The following is a 16,319-nucleotide window of genomic DNA, read 5'->3' as shown; positions in this document are numbered from 1 at the left end:
TTTTACTTTTGGTTTTCTTTCGCACAGGCCCTCTAGGAAACAGTCTGTCGGACGGAAAGGTACTGAATCTCGGGCCGGCTCTTGTGACAAACGATCCGGTTGAAGTCCGTGTGCTGTCGCTGTCTACTACTGGGTAATTACAGTAGCAAATCTCCTACCGCCCTGCCTGTTTGGTGCGAGTAAGTGGGTTTACGTGTACCAGTACTCGCGCGGTCATACATAGTTTGGTCTCTCCGGTGTGGGGTGTCCATCGTTCGGCTTGTGGTGTGGTTGCAGCATCCCAAATACCAAAGGTCCTTGCCAACCTTGAAAGAGTCAGGAGGCCTTCTCAAACAAACACCCCCCTCCCCTTGGATAACCTATCCAGCTCTTCCATAATACTTTTGACGCACGATACTTTTTTAAACTTCCCACCACACCCTTACCGGCCTTTTTTATCCTCCTCCTCCTCCTCCTCCCCTCCTCTCCTCTCTTCTCCCCCTCTCTTTCTTCCTTCATCATGTCAGCAGCACAGGAAGAATTCGACCGCCTGGTAGCAACCAACACAGGCCCGTCGCATACAGAGAGGAACACACACCCTGAGGACCGAGGACGAGACAGGGACGACGACTACGACGACCTCGACGAGGAAGAACGCTACAGGGCAGCCCAGGTAGACGCCGCCATGCGCATGCCCACTTTCGGCTCCGAGGGGGCCGGCGGTGCCGTCATCAATCTGCCCCCGCCGTCCTTCGACAGCGGCCGCGCCACCGGGGTGAAGGGCGTCATTGCCGACGCGAGGAGCTATGAGACGGCCAAGCAGGCCAAGTGGAAGTCGCGCGTGCGCCAAGCCAGGCGAAGCGTGCTGGGAATGGGCGGCCTGCTCAACAGCGCTGCCTCGACCGACAAGAGCGAGTCCGGTGGCAGCGCCGACGAGCACGACGACGACGCCGACGGGGAGTTCCTCCAGCAGTGGCGCGAGTCAAGGCGGAGGGAGCTCGAGGCCGAGGCACAGAACGGTCCAGCCATACGGAACAGGCGGACGTCGCCCAGTGTCCGCATGTTTGGCAGGTTCGACGAGGTCGACGCCATGGGTTATCTGGACGCCATCGAAAAGGTTGGCCGCGACACGGTTGTGGCGGTTTTTGTGTACGACAACGAGGTACGTCTTGCGTCTTTCTCCCTCAACCCGGCAACGCCCCGACATTTATCAAGTCTTGCTAACTTTTAATGCTGTTGCTTTTTTGGCCTACAGTGCGAAGTATCAGCCGAGGTGGAGGCTGCGTTAAGGCCTCTGGTCACGGCATATCCCGCCGTGCACTTTGTCAAGGTCCACTACGACGACATTGAATTCGACAACGCCGCAGTGCCGGCGATACTTGCCTACCGCAACCAGGGCGATTTGATTGCAAACCTGACCGGCATAATTGAGATGATACCTGAAAACGAAGACTTTAATAGCGAGAGCCTCAAGAAGATATTCAAGAAACACAACTTGATATAAAAACGACGGCCACCTCCGGCCACCATCACAAAAGTTTCGACACAGCTGGTCGCTTGTTGTAACACACCTTTCCTTCTTGAACTTTCTTTTTATTACTTTGCCATAAAATAGCGATATCCTTTTTTCTTTTACTCTCTCTCTCTGTCTCTCTCTGTCCCTCTTGGTTCCTATCTTCTGTTCTATGAGACAATTTTTAGAGGTGGGCGGAATTCTTATCTTTTTTTTTTTTTTTTTTTCAGGGCGGGTTACTCAGTTTCTGATGGGCATGGGATTTTCTTATTCTCTTTTTTTTTCTTTTTCAATTTCCTCTGTGCTACGGTGTTGGGAAATACCACTCTGGGAGTTTTTATTCAATTGACCTTGGGATCAGGTCGTCTTCATTCATTTTCCCCTCTCACTCTGCCAAACCCGTTCTTTTGCGTCTTGTCTGTTGCTCGCGTTCCTTTGGGCTTCGTTATAAAACAGTATAATATGCGTGCAAACTGCCTTGAACGCCTTGTAAACTAAGCAGAACAAAAATAAAAGAAAATGGGTCCTTTGTATCATCAGTCGTCAAACCAAACCATGCTGGAGGAACCAAAAAAGAAAAAGAAAGAAAAGCTCCGCAATACAAAATATAGATATATATAAAAAGAAACCAACCCAATGCTCCGGTGACAAGGTCAAGACATAAATCCCATACACATTTCATCAAGAGAAAAAAAAAACAAAAAGAGTCAAGTTCGACTTTTTTCTTTTTTTTTTTCCTTTTTTTAAAATTGCAAACTCCTCTTCTTGCGCACCTTCTTCCCCTCCTCTCCCCTCCTATCCCGCTCCCGGTTAAAAAAGCCACTCACGCTAGCCGCCGCGTTGTTGACGTAAGGGTTGGTCGAGAGCCGGTTCGCAACGCTGCTGCTGCTGCTGCCGCCGCCTCCGCCACCGTGGCCCGACGACTGGCCGGGCTGCTGGGGCGTCCCACCGCCACGCCACCACGACGACAGCGACGGCTGGGCCGAGCTCGAGGGGCCTGCGCTCCCAGGCCGCGGGTCCGCCGGCCGCGGCGGCAGGTTCGGGCGGGTCGACGGCAGGTCCTGCCCCTCGGTGCCGTACATCTGCCTCAGGCGCTCCGTCTCGGCGGCGATCTCGGCCTCGCGCCGCTGCCGCTCGCGCTGTTCCTCCTGCTCCAGCATCTCCTTGATGCGCCGCTGCTCCTCGGCTTCGCGCCGCGCCCGCTCCTCCGCCTCGCGCTCCTCCTGCTCCACCATGGCCTTGAGCCGGGCCGTCTCGGCGTCGATCTCGGCCTGTGATGCCGGGCCCGTGGGCGGCCGCGATGAAGGGACCGCCGATGACATGGCGGTCGGGGTTGTGGTGGTGATGTTGTTGGCGATGGCGCCCGACATTACCGGGCCGCCACCGCTGCCGCCGTTGGTGGATGCGGCGAGCGGCACTGGGGGCCGAGAGTTCTTGCGCAGCCTCCCGCCGCTCTCGGTCACAATGTTGAAAGGGTCTTGCCTCGGGACCAGGTACAGATCCCTGATGACGGCAGCGCCGAGCAGCAAGACCAGCTCGAGCCCCTTGCGGTCTTCGACGTCGACGCGGCGCATGTTCGGCTCGTATACAGTCAGGGTCGGGTCGCGGCCCTGCTTGAGGAAGGCGATGGTGATGTCGGGCTCCTTGCTCTTGTGCCTGCCCAGGCTCCGACCCGACATGTAGCACGTCATATCCTTGGACAGCCTCCCGTCCCTCTTCCACTTGAACATGACCTTTGGCGCAATGTCGCTGACGACGGTGACGTCGGCCTGCTGGCGGTCCAGTTGGCTCGCGCTGGGCATCCTGAAGCTCCGCGACGGTATCTCAAACTCCCAGCCGCCGCTCTTGCCCCAGCCGCTGCTGCCAAACATCTTGAACGCGACCGACTGGTCCGGGTTGTACAGCTGCACCGAGAATGTGTCGGGCACGACCGGTGAGGAGGGACCGCCGGCCGCGCCGTTTTGCGCGCGGATCTCGGCCGCTGACAGCGTCGGCTGCGTCCACTCGGGCGCCACCAGCACCTCGCCGTAGATGACGCCCGGCTGGTGGGGGTCGACGATGGCGGCGGCGTAGCAGCCGCGACATGCGGGCTGGGAGATGGGGTCAGCGCGCTTGAAGACGTATTCCGGTTGGGGTTCGGACCCGTTTTGCGTGAAGAAGAGGACGGCTGCGTCCGGGTTGTCCGAGCTCGGGCGGAACTGGAAGCTGGGGAGGTTCTCGTCGAGCATGGCGGCTGTATACCCCGGCGAGGGGGGGAAAGGCCTTCGGCGGGGTTTAGGTGTCGGAGGCTTGGTCGGATGGGGATCGAATGCGCGCGTGTGTATGTATATACAGGGCCCTCTCCTCCTCTTGCCCTTCAAGGTCAGGGAGCAGCTAGCTTAGCTAGAGTCTAGACTATTCTAGTCAATATTCGAGACGGGCGCACTGTTTCCCAACTCTTTTTGTAGTGGTGGAGTTGGCAGAAGATTTTGGTCTTTGTAAGACGTGCACGCTTTCTTGTATTGGCTGACGAGGTATTGTATTTTCTTGCACAAGCACGGGCTAGTCCTTATCCTCCCGACTTCTTCTTGTCTAAATAGATTGCCGACCAAAAAAAAAAAAAAATACACAACAAGAAAATGGGATTTGAGTCGGTTCTGGGTCTTTGCAAGCGTTCGTTTGAGACAGGGTTTCCTTGAGATGTGTGAACAAGATTACAAAGATATGGACTAAAAAATGAGAAAAAACATGACAAAATCGAACAAAGAGAAAAGAAATCAAAAGACAAAAGAAGAAAACACAGGGGAAGAAAAAAGAAGTCTGGGCTGACTGATCTTGGTGTAGTAGCGCCGAGTCGCCCGCACGCTGTCGAAGTCGGATTAACAGGGACGGCCAGGCCAAAAGCCACCACCAGCTTTTTACCCACACCTGCTGGAGGGCGCGTCATCGCTGGCGGGGCCTGCCAAGCCTTAGCGGCGGGCAAGCATACGAATATCCAAGTCACGTTGATGGATATGTGAGCAAGGTGAGTGAGTAGGCAGACAAGTACCTATTCCAACATTTGTCCAGTTGATTGACAAGTTGGCATTCATTCGATACAGTTTATTCTTAACTTTTTTTTTTTTTTTAAAATACTTTTTTCTCCCTCAAATTCTTTCATTCATTCTTTTTGTTTCTCTACCACATCAGATTCATTTCATGTCTCACGAGATACACCACCAACAACCACGCATGATCCATTCCATGTGATGTGATGTGCGGGCAGTCGTCGAATCCGTGTGGTGCGGTGCGCTCAGCCACTCATGCCGCGCTGACTTCGGCGAGGCTCAGCAGTAAGAAGGCGAACTGGGGGCGATTGAAGTTCTTTGGACGAACCACTTTTTTTTTTTGTGTGTGCGTACCACAGAGATTCTGCTTTAAAAAGGTTACCTAGCTACCTCCAGAGGCGTTGCCATAAATAGTACTGCGTACGGAAGGTAGGTACTGGGAAATCCCGTTTGAAAAGTCCAAAAGAAAGCAAATAGTCAGGGAACACTGAATTGAGTTCAACACCCATTTTGATTTTGATCCCCACCCTGACCAACCGATCCGACAACCAGCCAAAATGCAACTCTAAGTTCTTGTCCGGGCTTGGGAATAGGAACGCATGTGCGACTCGAGGCTTTGCATTCGTGAAATGTGTGCTGTAGTAATTAATAGTAGACTGACAATGGTAGGTCGGTTTTGCTTCTATTCTTGTCACGAGTCAAACCCATTAACGTACTTCCATATGTCGCGTCAACATACGACCCCCCCCCNNCCCCGCCTTTAGAACCACGTCTGCATGTTTACGTAAACATCAATGCATTTTCCAAACTGCCACGTCAGACCTGTCCTGTACAGTATGGAATGGATATTTGTCTGTTTAACACTGGAATATGATTTTTATGTTTTTTTTTTTTTTATCTTGTTGGTTTACCCTGTCATCTTTTTAATATAAGCATATGCTTAACATCCCGAGGTTACCAGGGACGGCAAGCTTGGATAAGGACTCGAGAGGCGGATCTACATTATATCTCCGATGCAGGTTCGTGAATACCAAGGCACAACCAAGTCCACAATCCAGCCCTACAAACTCCGGTAGCCGTAGAAAATTAGCAAAACCCAATTCCTTCAACCCCCTCTTTCGAGGAGGAAATTGCAAGTGACGCATCAGTAATTAACAGAATACGGCCTGTACGCAAGGCCTCACCAGAAGAATGTATTCGGACAACTATGTTTCACTAGTACTAAATAGTAGTACCCCAAATTGTTGCAACATCCAGGTTCTGTACATCGACTCAAGTCGGACACACAAGACAGATAGCTCTTCAAAATGGTTAACAAAAAAGGGATATGTGACGGTTGATGATTGATTAGAAATGGGCAATCAAGACACGCACGTGCATGCGCGCCTCTTTACAGGTTAGGTGAGAATAGTTTATGTTGAGGGTATATCGGCAGCATGTGAATTGAGGCGCCGAATCAAAGCCAAACTTCATTCAGCCTTGGTCGTCAAAGTGGCAGGAAGCGCTTCTCAGAACAAACGCAGCTTGGGCGTCATTCTCATTATTGCTTCCTGTCTGATTCATATTATTCCACCTGGGGGGTCATATCCGGTGGCCGCCCCCCTTGCACTCGCTCCCAACCCCGCGCTGCCTGGCGCCTCGTTGCCAATGTCAACCTGCGCATTGTTGGTCTTGCGCAGCATAAACATGGGTTTCTTCCCCTCCTTGTCGAGCTGCTTGAACAAGATGAGAGGCTTCTCCTCTAGGCCCAAGCAGCGCTCCTGGTCTCCGTAAACAATGTAAAGCGCGTACTGGTCCCACGGTGCGTTGATTTGGTACTTTTTCAACGCGGCCGGCAGCACCTTGTAGCACGGGTCGTCCATGCTGACTCGGAATGACTTGAATATCTCAACCGACGCGTTGCTGCCGCTTGGCGTGTCAGGCGCTGGCGTCTGCATCCTACGTGGCGCCACCGGCTGCTTGTCCCGTCCACCAGGGTGCGCGTAGTCTGATTCGGCAAATGTTGATCGACTCGATGGCGTCGGTTGGTCTGAACGGTACGATCTGGACGCCAGTGTGGTTCCACCAAGTGTTGTCGGCGGAGATGTCGGTGAGGGAATATTTATTGATGGATACGAGGGTGATGTTGCCGATGGTGCGAGGCCGTTGATGGCCAGGTGGCTCGACGACATGACAGCCCTCTCGGCCGCACTCGAAGGGTCCAAAGTCTGCTCCGCAAGCGACCTGTCGTGTGCCGTTTGGAGGTGTGTTGGCGACGTGGCTTTTGGTGTCGTGCCTAACATGATCTTCTTGGTCGACCATTGGCGTTTGAGACCGCCGCCAGATTGACCACTCGTCGACGGTGTCGGTGCTGGTGGTGATATCGTCGTATCGTACCCAGCGTATGCCGAGCCGTTGTTCAGGTGCGGCAGCGGCTGCTGCGCATCTTTGGCCAGTCTAAGCGCCGGCAGCATGTCTTCGCGCAATCTCCTAAAGTCTTCCGCAAGCCGACGGAAATCCTGCTCAAAAAGGTGCATGCGCTCGTCGCGCAATCGCAACTGTTCCACCAAGTTCTTGATGTCCTTAGCAGTCGCATACTGGCCGTCATTCTCCGCAGCTGGCATCATGGGAAGAGAATTATCCGATTAGTCAAGTCACCACGTATCAAAGCTACTGTAGGGCAATAAAACTCACTCAATGGTACGTAGTGGTCGCTCTCCACTGGCACGTCCTGTGCCTTCTTCACGTCGTAAACGCTCCTTAGGATGGTCAGTCGGTGGCCGACACTGTGAATCCCCATCGACTTTAGATCATCGTGTAACAGCGCAACGAGCGCCTCGCCAACGATTTCGTTCTCTGCCAACCCGAAGAAAACCCACACAAGTCAGTCTCAACATGATCAATCCACGATTGCCTTGCATTTCGATGGCGTTGCCGTTTGAAAATGAAAGCGTTGCAGCCGTAAACCCCGCGTTTTGAAAAGAGCAGTCAAAAATAAACCTACCAACAAAGCGAGCCGAGTACTGCTCCAGACCGATTGTAGCGATAAAGTCGGCGCACTCGTCCGCCGTCCACTCCGAGATTATTGTCTCCGGTAGGCGATCAGCGCTGCTGCGGTATCCGTATGTGGTGGGAGTGTGTTCGTTAGACGGCGGGTCCGACTCAGTCGGCGAAGCCTCGGCATCGGTGGCGTCTATGGGCGAGCTGTCGTGAATGTCCCTCTCGTACTCGTCATCTGCATCCGACTCGGCGTACGCCGTCCCCGTGTTGAAGCTCATGGCGGCCAAAAGAGGGGGATGGCAGCCTCACGAGGCGGGGACGCGGCGGTCGGCGGGGGTTTGGGGTGTTTTCTTGTACCCCGAGGGAGGGAGGGTCTCGACTTGGTCGATCAGCTGCTCAGGGAGTCAAGAAAAGACGCCGTCTGTCGGGCGCGAATTTTCGATGCGTTGAAAAAGGAGAGCACACGGTGAGTCTTGTTTTTCCAACTTTGGTGATATTGCTGGAAAAAACAGAGTTTCCCGAATACGCATGCGTATGTTGAGAGTGTTTTTTATTACTGTTTTCTTGTGTCTGTAGGTGTATGCTTGTGTGTGTGCGCGCGCGTCCGTCGTTTTTTTCGTTTTTCTGACTTTGTCGATTGACGGCTTTCTTATTCTTGACAGCGGGCAAATCAAAGCAGCACCAGCCAACCCAAGCGGGAACACAAGCCTTGCCAGGCTAGGCCAAATCGAACGGGGAATTGCTAGACAGGTAAGGTCCGGTTAGGTAGGTAGCTTTGGTGTTTTGCTTTGAGAGCTGGACCAGTCTACTTCGATGGATGGGAGAGTCTGTGCGGATCTGGTCTGATGGTTTAGGCAGTAAAGAGGAGGTGCAAGGCAGAGCAAAAGGCGTAGGTTGGTTTTGTTCGCCTGCGTTGCTTTTCTCCAAAAAAAAAAAGAGGCCTCGAGAAAAAGAAAGGTGGCGAGCAACAACTAAACAGACAATGACAGCAAAACGGAATCCAGAAGAAACCTTCAAAGCATTATCAAAGTCGTCACTGTCGATGGTATGAGGTCTCGCCAGCTCTTTTTTTTTTCTCTCTGCTCAAGAGGCAGAAGTTAGACAGATGATAAGGAAAAGAAGGCGGAGCGGACAAAAAGATAAACTAAAAAAGAAATAAAATAAAATAAACAAGATCCGGCGAGGCTGATGTCAAGGAGGGACCGAAGGAAAAAGCAGAGCATACAGACGAAGAAGCTTCCCTTGCGACTTGATTGACACTGGCCTAATTCAACCCGTTAAACCGTAGCCCGTAGCCGCTGGGTTTGCTGCTCGTCGCGGGGTTCCACTCCCCATGGTGGCCAGTGCTAGCCCCACTAAACATCCAATGGAAAAAGGCGACCAAGCGAGCGGGAACCCCTATATAGCGTTGCATTAAGTGCCACGGTCCTATTACTTGGCCGTCCTATTTTTCCTCTCCCCTCCCCCTTCGTAAATCAATCCATCTCGTCTTTGTCATTACCGCTCACAATACCATTAAAAAAAAAAGTCAGTCTTTAGCGGCGACGATCGGTCTGATTCCAGATTGGGGTGGGTTCCTGCTGATGGGAGGCTGCTGCACAAGAAGTGATTTCTGCACTGGGCTCGCCTCGCCTCGCCTTCGCCTCAGGTACCTGAGTAGGTGAGGTGCCTTATGATCCAGGGCGGGCGCATCCCTACTCAAGCCTTAGTACTACTGCAGAAGGTTTATGTGCAGATTGATTGATGACCTGCAGTTTCGCAACGTAGAAGGGTTAGGGTACCTAGTGCATATGCACTTGCAGGAGAAAGATGGTACATAACACCTGACAGTACTGTGCACTTGACAGTAAAAGGTCAGGAAGACACCTGAGTATCTATCCTTGGATTGTTGCATCAGTAACTATTTATTACTCGAGGAAACGGAGTCAAGGGTCCAGAGTGTCAGGGAATCTTGGCTCTCTCTCTCTCTCTATCTCTCTTTTTTTTTTTTTTCTTCTTTATTCTTTCATTCTTTTTTTGTTCTTGTTTCTGCGAGGGCAAGCCGTCCGGCCCATCCTGGGATTGGAATTTATCCTCTTTGGCATGATTCCGCAATGCCCACTTTCCTCCCCGTCCGGCAACATCCCTCACCACGATGGACTGTTTTTGCTGGGAATAGCCCAAAAACAACCCCGCCTGCCCGACCTGGAACCGGTCTTTGAGTGTGGTGGTGGAGGAAAGACGGGGTGATCTTTTTTTGTTACCCCTTCCTCGCAAACCCCCAGCCCCCAGTCCGCGGCTCTCCTGTGTTTCAGGATCGGCCATCTGGGTGTATCCCTGACTTACCCATCATGTATTTGTGTCAGCTCGCCCACGAGTGATGTCGTCACATGAAGCTTTCCTCTTTGGACGATGATAAGGCCACAAACCACTTTTGGTCCAACTCTCAATGCACACGTGCCTAGCTGAATGTTATTTTTTGCGGCTGTCTTTCTTGGGTACTTCCGGTTCTTTGGGTATCGTTACTTGCTCAAAGTTAAGCTAAATAAACATCGCCAACTCAAAAGAAGAAATAAAAACAGCAAAGGTACGATACTTTCCATACCCATGCCATGATTCCCTGGTAGGTTGCCGCCCGTCAACAGCTTCTCCGTCCAACCAAAAAAAAAAGAAAAAAAGAAAAAAAAAAAAAAAGGGATAGTGGAAATGGACAGGCGGCGTCTAGTTCCTAGGAAATGACGTGGCCGCCTGAGCATGCAGAGCATCCCATGTCCCTACCTCCTCCTCTTCTTGGTATTTCCACTTGTGGACTTGACTCGAGCCGTCTCGAGCGTCCGCTTGAAATCGTCATATAGAGCCCTCACTACGCCATTTTCCTCCCATTCGTCCACTATCTTGTCGGCGCGCTTCCTCCGCTTCTTAGACGAAAGGCGCTCCCTCTTTTCCACCTTCTTTGCCGACATGAGACCCTGCGTTCGCAGCCTCTCGTCGACCCAATCCTTCAGAGAGTGCTTCCAATGAAGCAAGTCATGTGCAGTTTCGGCGTTGCTCGCGCAGACCGCGCCACATAACCAGTCCTTGCCTTCTTCAGCAATAAGATTGTTATTCTCATCCCTGTCCCGGTGTGGACCTTCGTCTTCTGATTCGGGCTCACTCTGCTCGATTTCGTCCAAAGTCTGTTGGCTATAGGGCTTGCCACTGAACCTTATCACACGCGTAGCTGGGTGCCCAGTACGATTACACGCTTGGCAGGTGGTAAGCAAATCAGAGATATCTCTGGGAGACTCGTAATTATCCATATACGGCCTAGCCCTTAAAGACTTGTGAAATTCAGGGTTCCAGGCAGCTGAAGAGAACTTCGAGGATGCCAGCCCTCGGAACTCGTCATCAAGCTTTCGCCAGGCCAGACGGTAGACCGCGTTTTCACGGTCAAAGGATGGGTTGATACGATTCTGTACCAGCCAGTCAATGATATCTTTGAACAAAGCCTTCATAGGCTTGTGGGCTTGTGAAGTGAACTCCAACGGTATTTCCACCGAATCTGGCGCGCCAATAAGGCCATCTTCATCATCGATAAAGCTATCCGCGCTATCGGTGTCACTGCCTTCCGACACCGCAGGTTTGTCTTTGCGTTTGGTGGGGCTACTCTGTGTTTTCCTGGGCTCCATCGAAGACTCCTTGCTGTCTGTATCTTCGTCATCGAACTCGTCCAGAGCTGGGAGGTCCGAATCGGTATCATACAATGCTTTCTGGGGCTCTTCATCGCTGGACGCTTCATCAATCTGATCAAGCTCGGTGACATTTTCGCCATTGCGACGGCGCCTGAGGAGCTCCATGCGCCTTTCTCTTTGCGACTTGAGACTGCGACTGCCTGGCGTGTTGCGTAAACGGCTTTTGATACTAGGGCCGGGCGACCCGGGCGAAGATGGCGTTGATTGTCTTCTTGTAAGACGCCGCCTTTTTGCCGTTGAAGGCCGTACATCGCTGTCACTGTCGTTATCAAGAACAGCAACCCTTGGCTTTCGGGCTCTAGCCGGTGTTGCTATCATAATATCATCCTCATCCTCGTCATCACTCAACACCACGGCTTTGCGCTTGGCTGATGAGCGCGGGGGCGAGGCCGGAGCGACGGGTGATGGATCAGGCTTAGAGCCATCATCACCAGTATCATCACCGTCACCGTCACCGTCACCGTCACCGTCACCGTCACCGTCGTCTTCAGATTCCGAGGGTGCCATTGCTGGGGTACCCCGTGCAACACCCCTCGGCATGAAACTGACGTTGCCTGCGGCTGCTGGCCGAGTTGCAGTACTGGAACTTGGCGTCGGAACTTTTTGTCTCGGCGCTAGAGGAGAGCTGCTTTTGCCTGTGTCGGTGAGTTCTGTTAGCAAAGTGATACATGTTATCCAAAAAAAGGGAAAAAAATACCGCATGGGGAAGTAGGCGCCTACCAAGGAGAGCATCCAAGGTCTGTTGTTTCTTCGCCTTTTTGCCGTGGCGGCGTTTGCCCGAGAGATTGGTCATTTCTTGGTGATGTCGGTATTTAATGACACCAACTTCTCAAGCCATATCAATATCGGTCCTTGGTTTTTGCCATCAAAGATATCCGGTTGACGATGTTGGAGTAGGTTAATATGGAAATTGTTCAATAATTAGAAAAAAAAAAAAAAAAAAACGTGATCGAAGCGAAAAGAGAGCTCCACCGAGCTTGAGGGTGAAGGGGAAGTGAAGAATGCTTCTGCCGCACGCACGAGTTGAAATTATCACTCAATTTGGGCGCAGTAAACCTGCTCGACATAAATAGAATTCCTTAAAAGGGAGTCAGTGTCGCATGATGGTTTGGCAAAAAAAAAAAAAAATAACAAAAAGTAAAATAAAAAAAGACCCAACCGCTGCAAACAGCGGGCAGAGTCCATGTGAGAAGTAGAAGGGATCGTGACGTCGGCGTACTCCGTAGATGGGAGTCGTTGCAAATTTGAGCAACATCAGTGTATTTGCACTGTCTTTACACTGTGCCAGAGCGGAGCGGCCAAACTTCCCCAAATGAAGTAGTTAGTATTACTTCTCATGGCTGTCCTCCTCCATAAAATGAAGCATTCTAGATCTGGATAAATCAACAAAATACGCCTGCTGTTTACTCGAACTGGTCTCTGCAGACGGAAACTGGCAGATCGACCAGCTAATTACCCAATGTTGGGGTTGGCAGTTCAATTTTCTTCTGGTGATGGGGAATGTCGGCTTTACATAACTGAATTTTACAGCCATATCGGGCAATACCAACACACCAACCAACTTTTCGAACAAGACACATAGGCAGGTAACGATTAGGCAATTCGTATTATTATTCATCCACCTCTTTTCCTGCTCAAGATGCCTATGAATGCACCCATCTGCTCCTATGCCTTTGCACTTGACTAGGTAGTTGGTAGCCCTTCTTTATACAGCAGAAGGATCCCTATAATAACAAGGGACATAAGATGGGTCTGACTATCAGACCATCTTTTTTCTATACATGATAATCCCATACCGACAGACAATAAAGTGGTTCGTCCGTGCCACACGCCGCGAAGGAAAAAAAAAAATGACATTGACAAAGAGGAGTATCGCCCGAGAAACACAACAAAGAGCCCCCGTCTAATTTTGTCGCCAAAATAGTATTTACTCCTCAACTCCCGAAAAATGACAAAATGGCGCGGACCTTGTTGCTCCGCAAGCGCAAAAAAAGACTTTCGTGAAAATGGTGCGGTATTAACGCAGCCTCTGCTGGGTGTCTTCAGCGCCGCGAGCTATGACATCCTCAAGCTTCCACCTTGGGGCTTTGATGACTCCCTCGAGACCATTCGCCTTGCGCCACTCATCCTCCGTCTCCGGCGTGACTCCTTCTGGGAGAGGGTCAAGACCACCGGCGATACCACTGGAGAACTTGAGCTGCAGAATGTCACCGATCTCGTCACAAGCAGCTAGCAGCCTGTCAAGGTCGTCCTTGTTGTGAGCTGACGAAACGCAGAAACGAGCGCGGGAGCTGATCAGAGGGGTTGCGGGGTATCCAACGACGACAACCGAAATCTTGCGCTTGAGCATTTCGTGGCTGAAGGCAGGCATCTTAGCCGGGTGGTAAAGCATGAGGGGGATGATTGGTGAATCGTCGTGTCCATATATGATGAAGCCGAGACGTTTAAGTCCCAACCTGAGATAACGAGAGTTGAATGCAATGCGCTGAAGTCTCTCCTCGCCTTGCCCAGGGTTCAGCTCGCCAGTGATGAGCTTGAGGGAAGCGAGAATTTGCATGAGAACGCAGGGAGTAGGAGACTCTCCAAGAATGGTGGCATTGTTTGTAGCGCGAAGTTTGTCGATGATGTGTTTCTCGGCGGCAATGTAACCACCGTTGGCGCCGAATGATTTGGTGAGGGTACCCATGAGGATGTCCACCTCGGCGGGATCAATGCCGAAGTAATCGCAAACACCACGGCCTCGAGGGCCAAGAGCACCGATACTGTGGGCTTCGTCGACGAAGAGGAAGAACTTGTACTTGTGCTTGAGCTCAATGACGCCGGGCAGGTCGCACATGGTGCCCTCCATAGAGTACAGACCCTCAATGGCCACCAAGATCTTCTTCCACGGCCTGTGCGTCCTCGGTTGTCCTTGGGAGATGGCATCACGAAGCTTGCTCTCGAGGTCTTCCATGTCGTTGTGGCGGAACGACCGGATGACGGCACCCGAGACACGTGCACCGATACGGATGGAAGCATGGTTCAGCTCGTCTGAGATAATCAAGCAGCCTTTGGAGACCAGAGCGGGGAATGAGCTGGCGTTTGTTACAAAACCCATGGGGAAAACCATGGCAGCAGGCTTGCCGACAAAGTCGGCCACCTCACGTTCGACCTCAAGAGCGAGGTCCGAAGTCCCACCGTCATTTCGAGGGCTGCAGAAGCTAAGACCATACCTCTTGACACACTCCTCGACGGCGTCAGCGCAGGTTCCTTCCGACTGGGCGAAACCCAGGTAGTTGTAGGAGCTCATGTTGAGGGTCTCAGTGTGAGTGCCAGTGTATTTATAGGTACGATTGAAGTCATCCGAAGTGCGGTCCATGAGCGTGATGTAGCGACCGGGCACGCCGACAGTCGGGCGGGCAAAGCAGTCATCCAGACGCATCTTGAGTCGTCGAACGTAGAAGTTATCAAAGTCTTCGTTGAGCGGGGCATAGCCGTTGGCGGCCTTGAGTGAAGCATAATGTTTAGGGTCACCCAGTCGCTTGCCGAAAAAGTCACGGATGTGACCAACAAGAATAAGCACGAGGTAGCTTATGTATGTTGTGAGAACATAGTAGTATGGAGGCTCGTCCAGGACGGGAGTCTCGAGGGGTTCGCCCTGGTGCTTGCTGACGTAGCGGTGCGACTGCGACAACAGAGGGCCGAATTCAGCTTCGGCGCGGCTTGTAATGCCCTGTTCAGGGCTCGATTGTGGGTGGAGAACGCCCGCAGGCTTCTCGTCCAACCGAGTGACCGTTATTTCCCTGGCATCCGAGAGGGACGAGGCATTGTTGGCATGTTGTTGTTGCATCGCCAGGGCAAGCGCCTGCTGGGCAGACGAGGGCTCTTTGGGTCTGGCGGAGAAGAGTTGGGTGAAGCGGTTGCCTTTGGGCTGAGAGGCTTTTCTATCCTGTGGCATGCTGACGGTGTTCGAGAAGGGATTCAAAAGCAGCTTCCGGGGCATGTCTCTCGGGTGATCGATGATCGCGACAGAGAGAAGTCTGCAAGGGGACCGGGGAAACCGGACGGGCCCTTTGGGATTACAAGCAGGGCCAACTGGAGTTCAGAGGTCTTCCGCTTTCTGTTTCGTCTGGATGTCAGCGCTCGAGCTGCAGGGAGTGCGTGGCAAAAATGCGATATTCGGTATGATGAAGATATGTCTTTTCTTTCTTTCTGGTCGCCTTGTACAGGTATGATGGGATGGAACAGGGCTCGAAAAAAAAAAAAAAGTGACTGAGGAAAAGAAAGTAGGGCAAGAATGACAAGGTGAAGGAAAATTGAAATTCGGGGAACGGACGGCTGGCGTAATGCAATGCGGTGAAAGTGAATGCTGTCGTGCCGAGCACCTGCAGGTAGACGAGTTGATTGATTGGTTCGCAATTGATCAGTCGCACCACGACTCTCTCCAAAGCTAAGGCAGGCGGATGTACCTTGAGCAGTGGGAGGGAATGGCCTGTTGGCACGCAGATTTGGCACGAACCCTCCCTTCGATTACGCCGCCGTTTGGCACAATTAGACTTAGAAACGAAACAGTCTGACTAGACCAAGCAGCTGCAACTTTGCAAGCAACACGTGCACTTGCCCTTCGAGCGAACATGCAAACTTGTGTTCGGCAAAAGATAAGAATAATAAAAAAAAAAAACGAATGAATTAACATTGATTGTGCACTTACTGACCGCTCGGGTTCCCGGTGACGTCTACCCGACCGTACTCTGATAGAGGCTTGACAATTGGCGTTCAGAGTGGGTGGTCCAAACGGAGGAGAGAAAAAGAGAGAGAAAAAAAAAAGATGAGAGAAAATGTCTAGCGGCGTCGAGGATAAGAGCAAGTTGGTTGATATTAGATTACAAGTCAGTCAGACAAAAGCTGACGAGACAGGGACCCCGGAGCTTCTGTGACTGGATCTCGCTTGGATGGAGGTCTCCAATTGAAATGATGAGCCAGGCAGGCCAGGCAAACAAAGACGAATAAGGAGCTGCGAGTCCCTGTCTCTGCTGCAAGGGGCCTAATTCTGGGCAGGCGGAAGAAACCCGTGCTGTGGGAATTAGGGTGACATTAGGCTAGCTTGGCTTCTGGCACCTTCAAGCTCTACCT

The 16,319-nt window shown here is 52.0% G+C and overlaps 5 protein-coding genes across 5 annotated transcripts; 1 reads left to right on the top strand and 4 right to left on the bottom strand.

Annotated features, from left to right (window-relative positions):
* Positions 1 to 499: 499 nt before the first annotated feature.
* PpBr36_03578 (uncharacterized protein) lies at positions 500 to 1,483 on the top strand (the record flags this gene model as incomplete). The annotated part of the gene is made up of 2 exons (XM_029890749.1): positions 500 to 1,141; positions 1,235 to 1,483. 2 exons carry the CDS (start codon positions 500 to 502, stop codon positions 1,481 to 1,483), a joined length of 891 nt encoding a protein of 296 aa, XP_029753559.1.
* Positions 1,484 to 2,235: 752 nt separating this feature from the next.
* PpBr36_03577 (uncharacterized protein) lies at positions 2,236 to 3,720 on the bottom strand (the record flags this gene model as incomplete). The annotated part of the gene is made up of 1 exon (XM_029890748.1): positions 2,236 to 3,720. One exon carries the CDS (start codon positions 3,718 to 3,720, stop codon positions 2,236 to 2,238), a length of 1,485 nt encoding a protein of 494 aa, XP_029753560.1.
* A 2,357-nt stretch (positions 3,721 to 6,077) lies between these two features.
* On the bottom strand, positions 6,078 to 7,775 carry PpBr36_03576 (uncharacterized protein; the record flags this gene model as incomplete). Its single annotated transcript, XM_029890747.1, has 3 exons — positions 6,078 to 7,114; positions 7,192 to 7,353; positions 7,502 to 7,775. 3 exons carry the CDS (start codon positions 7,773 to 7,775, stop codon positions 6,078 to 6,080), a joined length of 1,473 nt encoding a protein of 490 aa, XP_029753561.1.
* A 2,475-nt stretch (positions 7,776 to 10,250) lies between these two features.
* Positions 10,251 to 12,000, bottom strand: PpBr36_03575 (uncharacterized protein; the record flags this gene model as incomplete). Its single annotated transcript, XM_029890746.1, has 2 exons — positions 10,251 to 11,857; positions 11,928 to 12,000. 2 exons carry the CDS (start codon positions 11,998 to 12,000, stop codon positions 10,251 to 10,253), a joined length of 1,680 nt encoding a protein of 559 aa, XP_029753562.1.
* A 1,224-nt stretch (positions 12,001 to 13,224) lies between these two features.
* Positions 13,225 to 15,189, bottom strand: PpBr36_03574 (uncharacterized protein; the record flags this gene model as incomplete). Its single annotated transcript, XM_029890745.1, has 1 exon — positions 13,225 to 15,189. The coding sequence occupies one exon, from the start codon at positions 15,187 to 15,189 to the stop codon at positions 13,225 to 13,227; it is 1,965 nt and encodes a 654-aa protein (XP_029753563.1).
* Between the last annotated feature and the right edge of the window lie 1,130 nt (positions 15,190 to 16,319).

This window comes from Pyricularia pennisetigena, chromosome 3 (genome assembly GCF_004337985.1).
Source record: "Pyricularia pennisetigena strain Br36 chromosome 3, whole genome shotgun sequence".
Taxonomy (NCBI): domain Eukaryota; kingdom Fungi; phylum Ascomycota; class Sordariomycetes; order Magnaporthales; family Pyriculariaceae; genus Pyricularia; species Pyricularia pennisetigena.
Note: the sequence above shows the minus strand (reverse complement) of the source record. Positions and strands in the feature narration are given on the sequence as shown.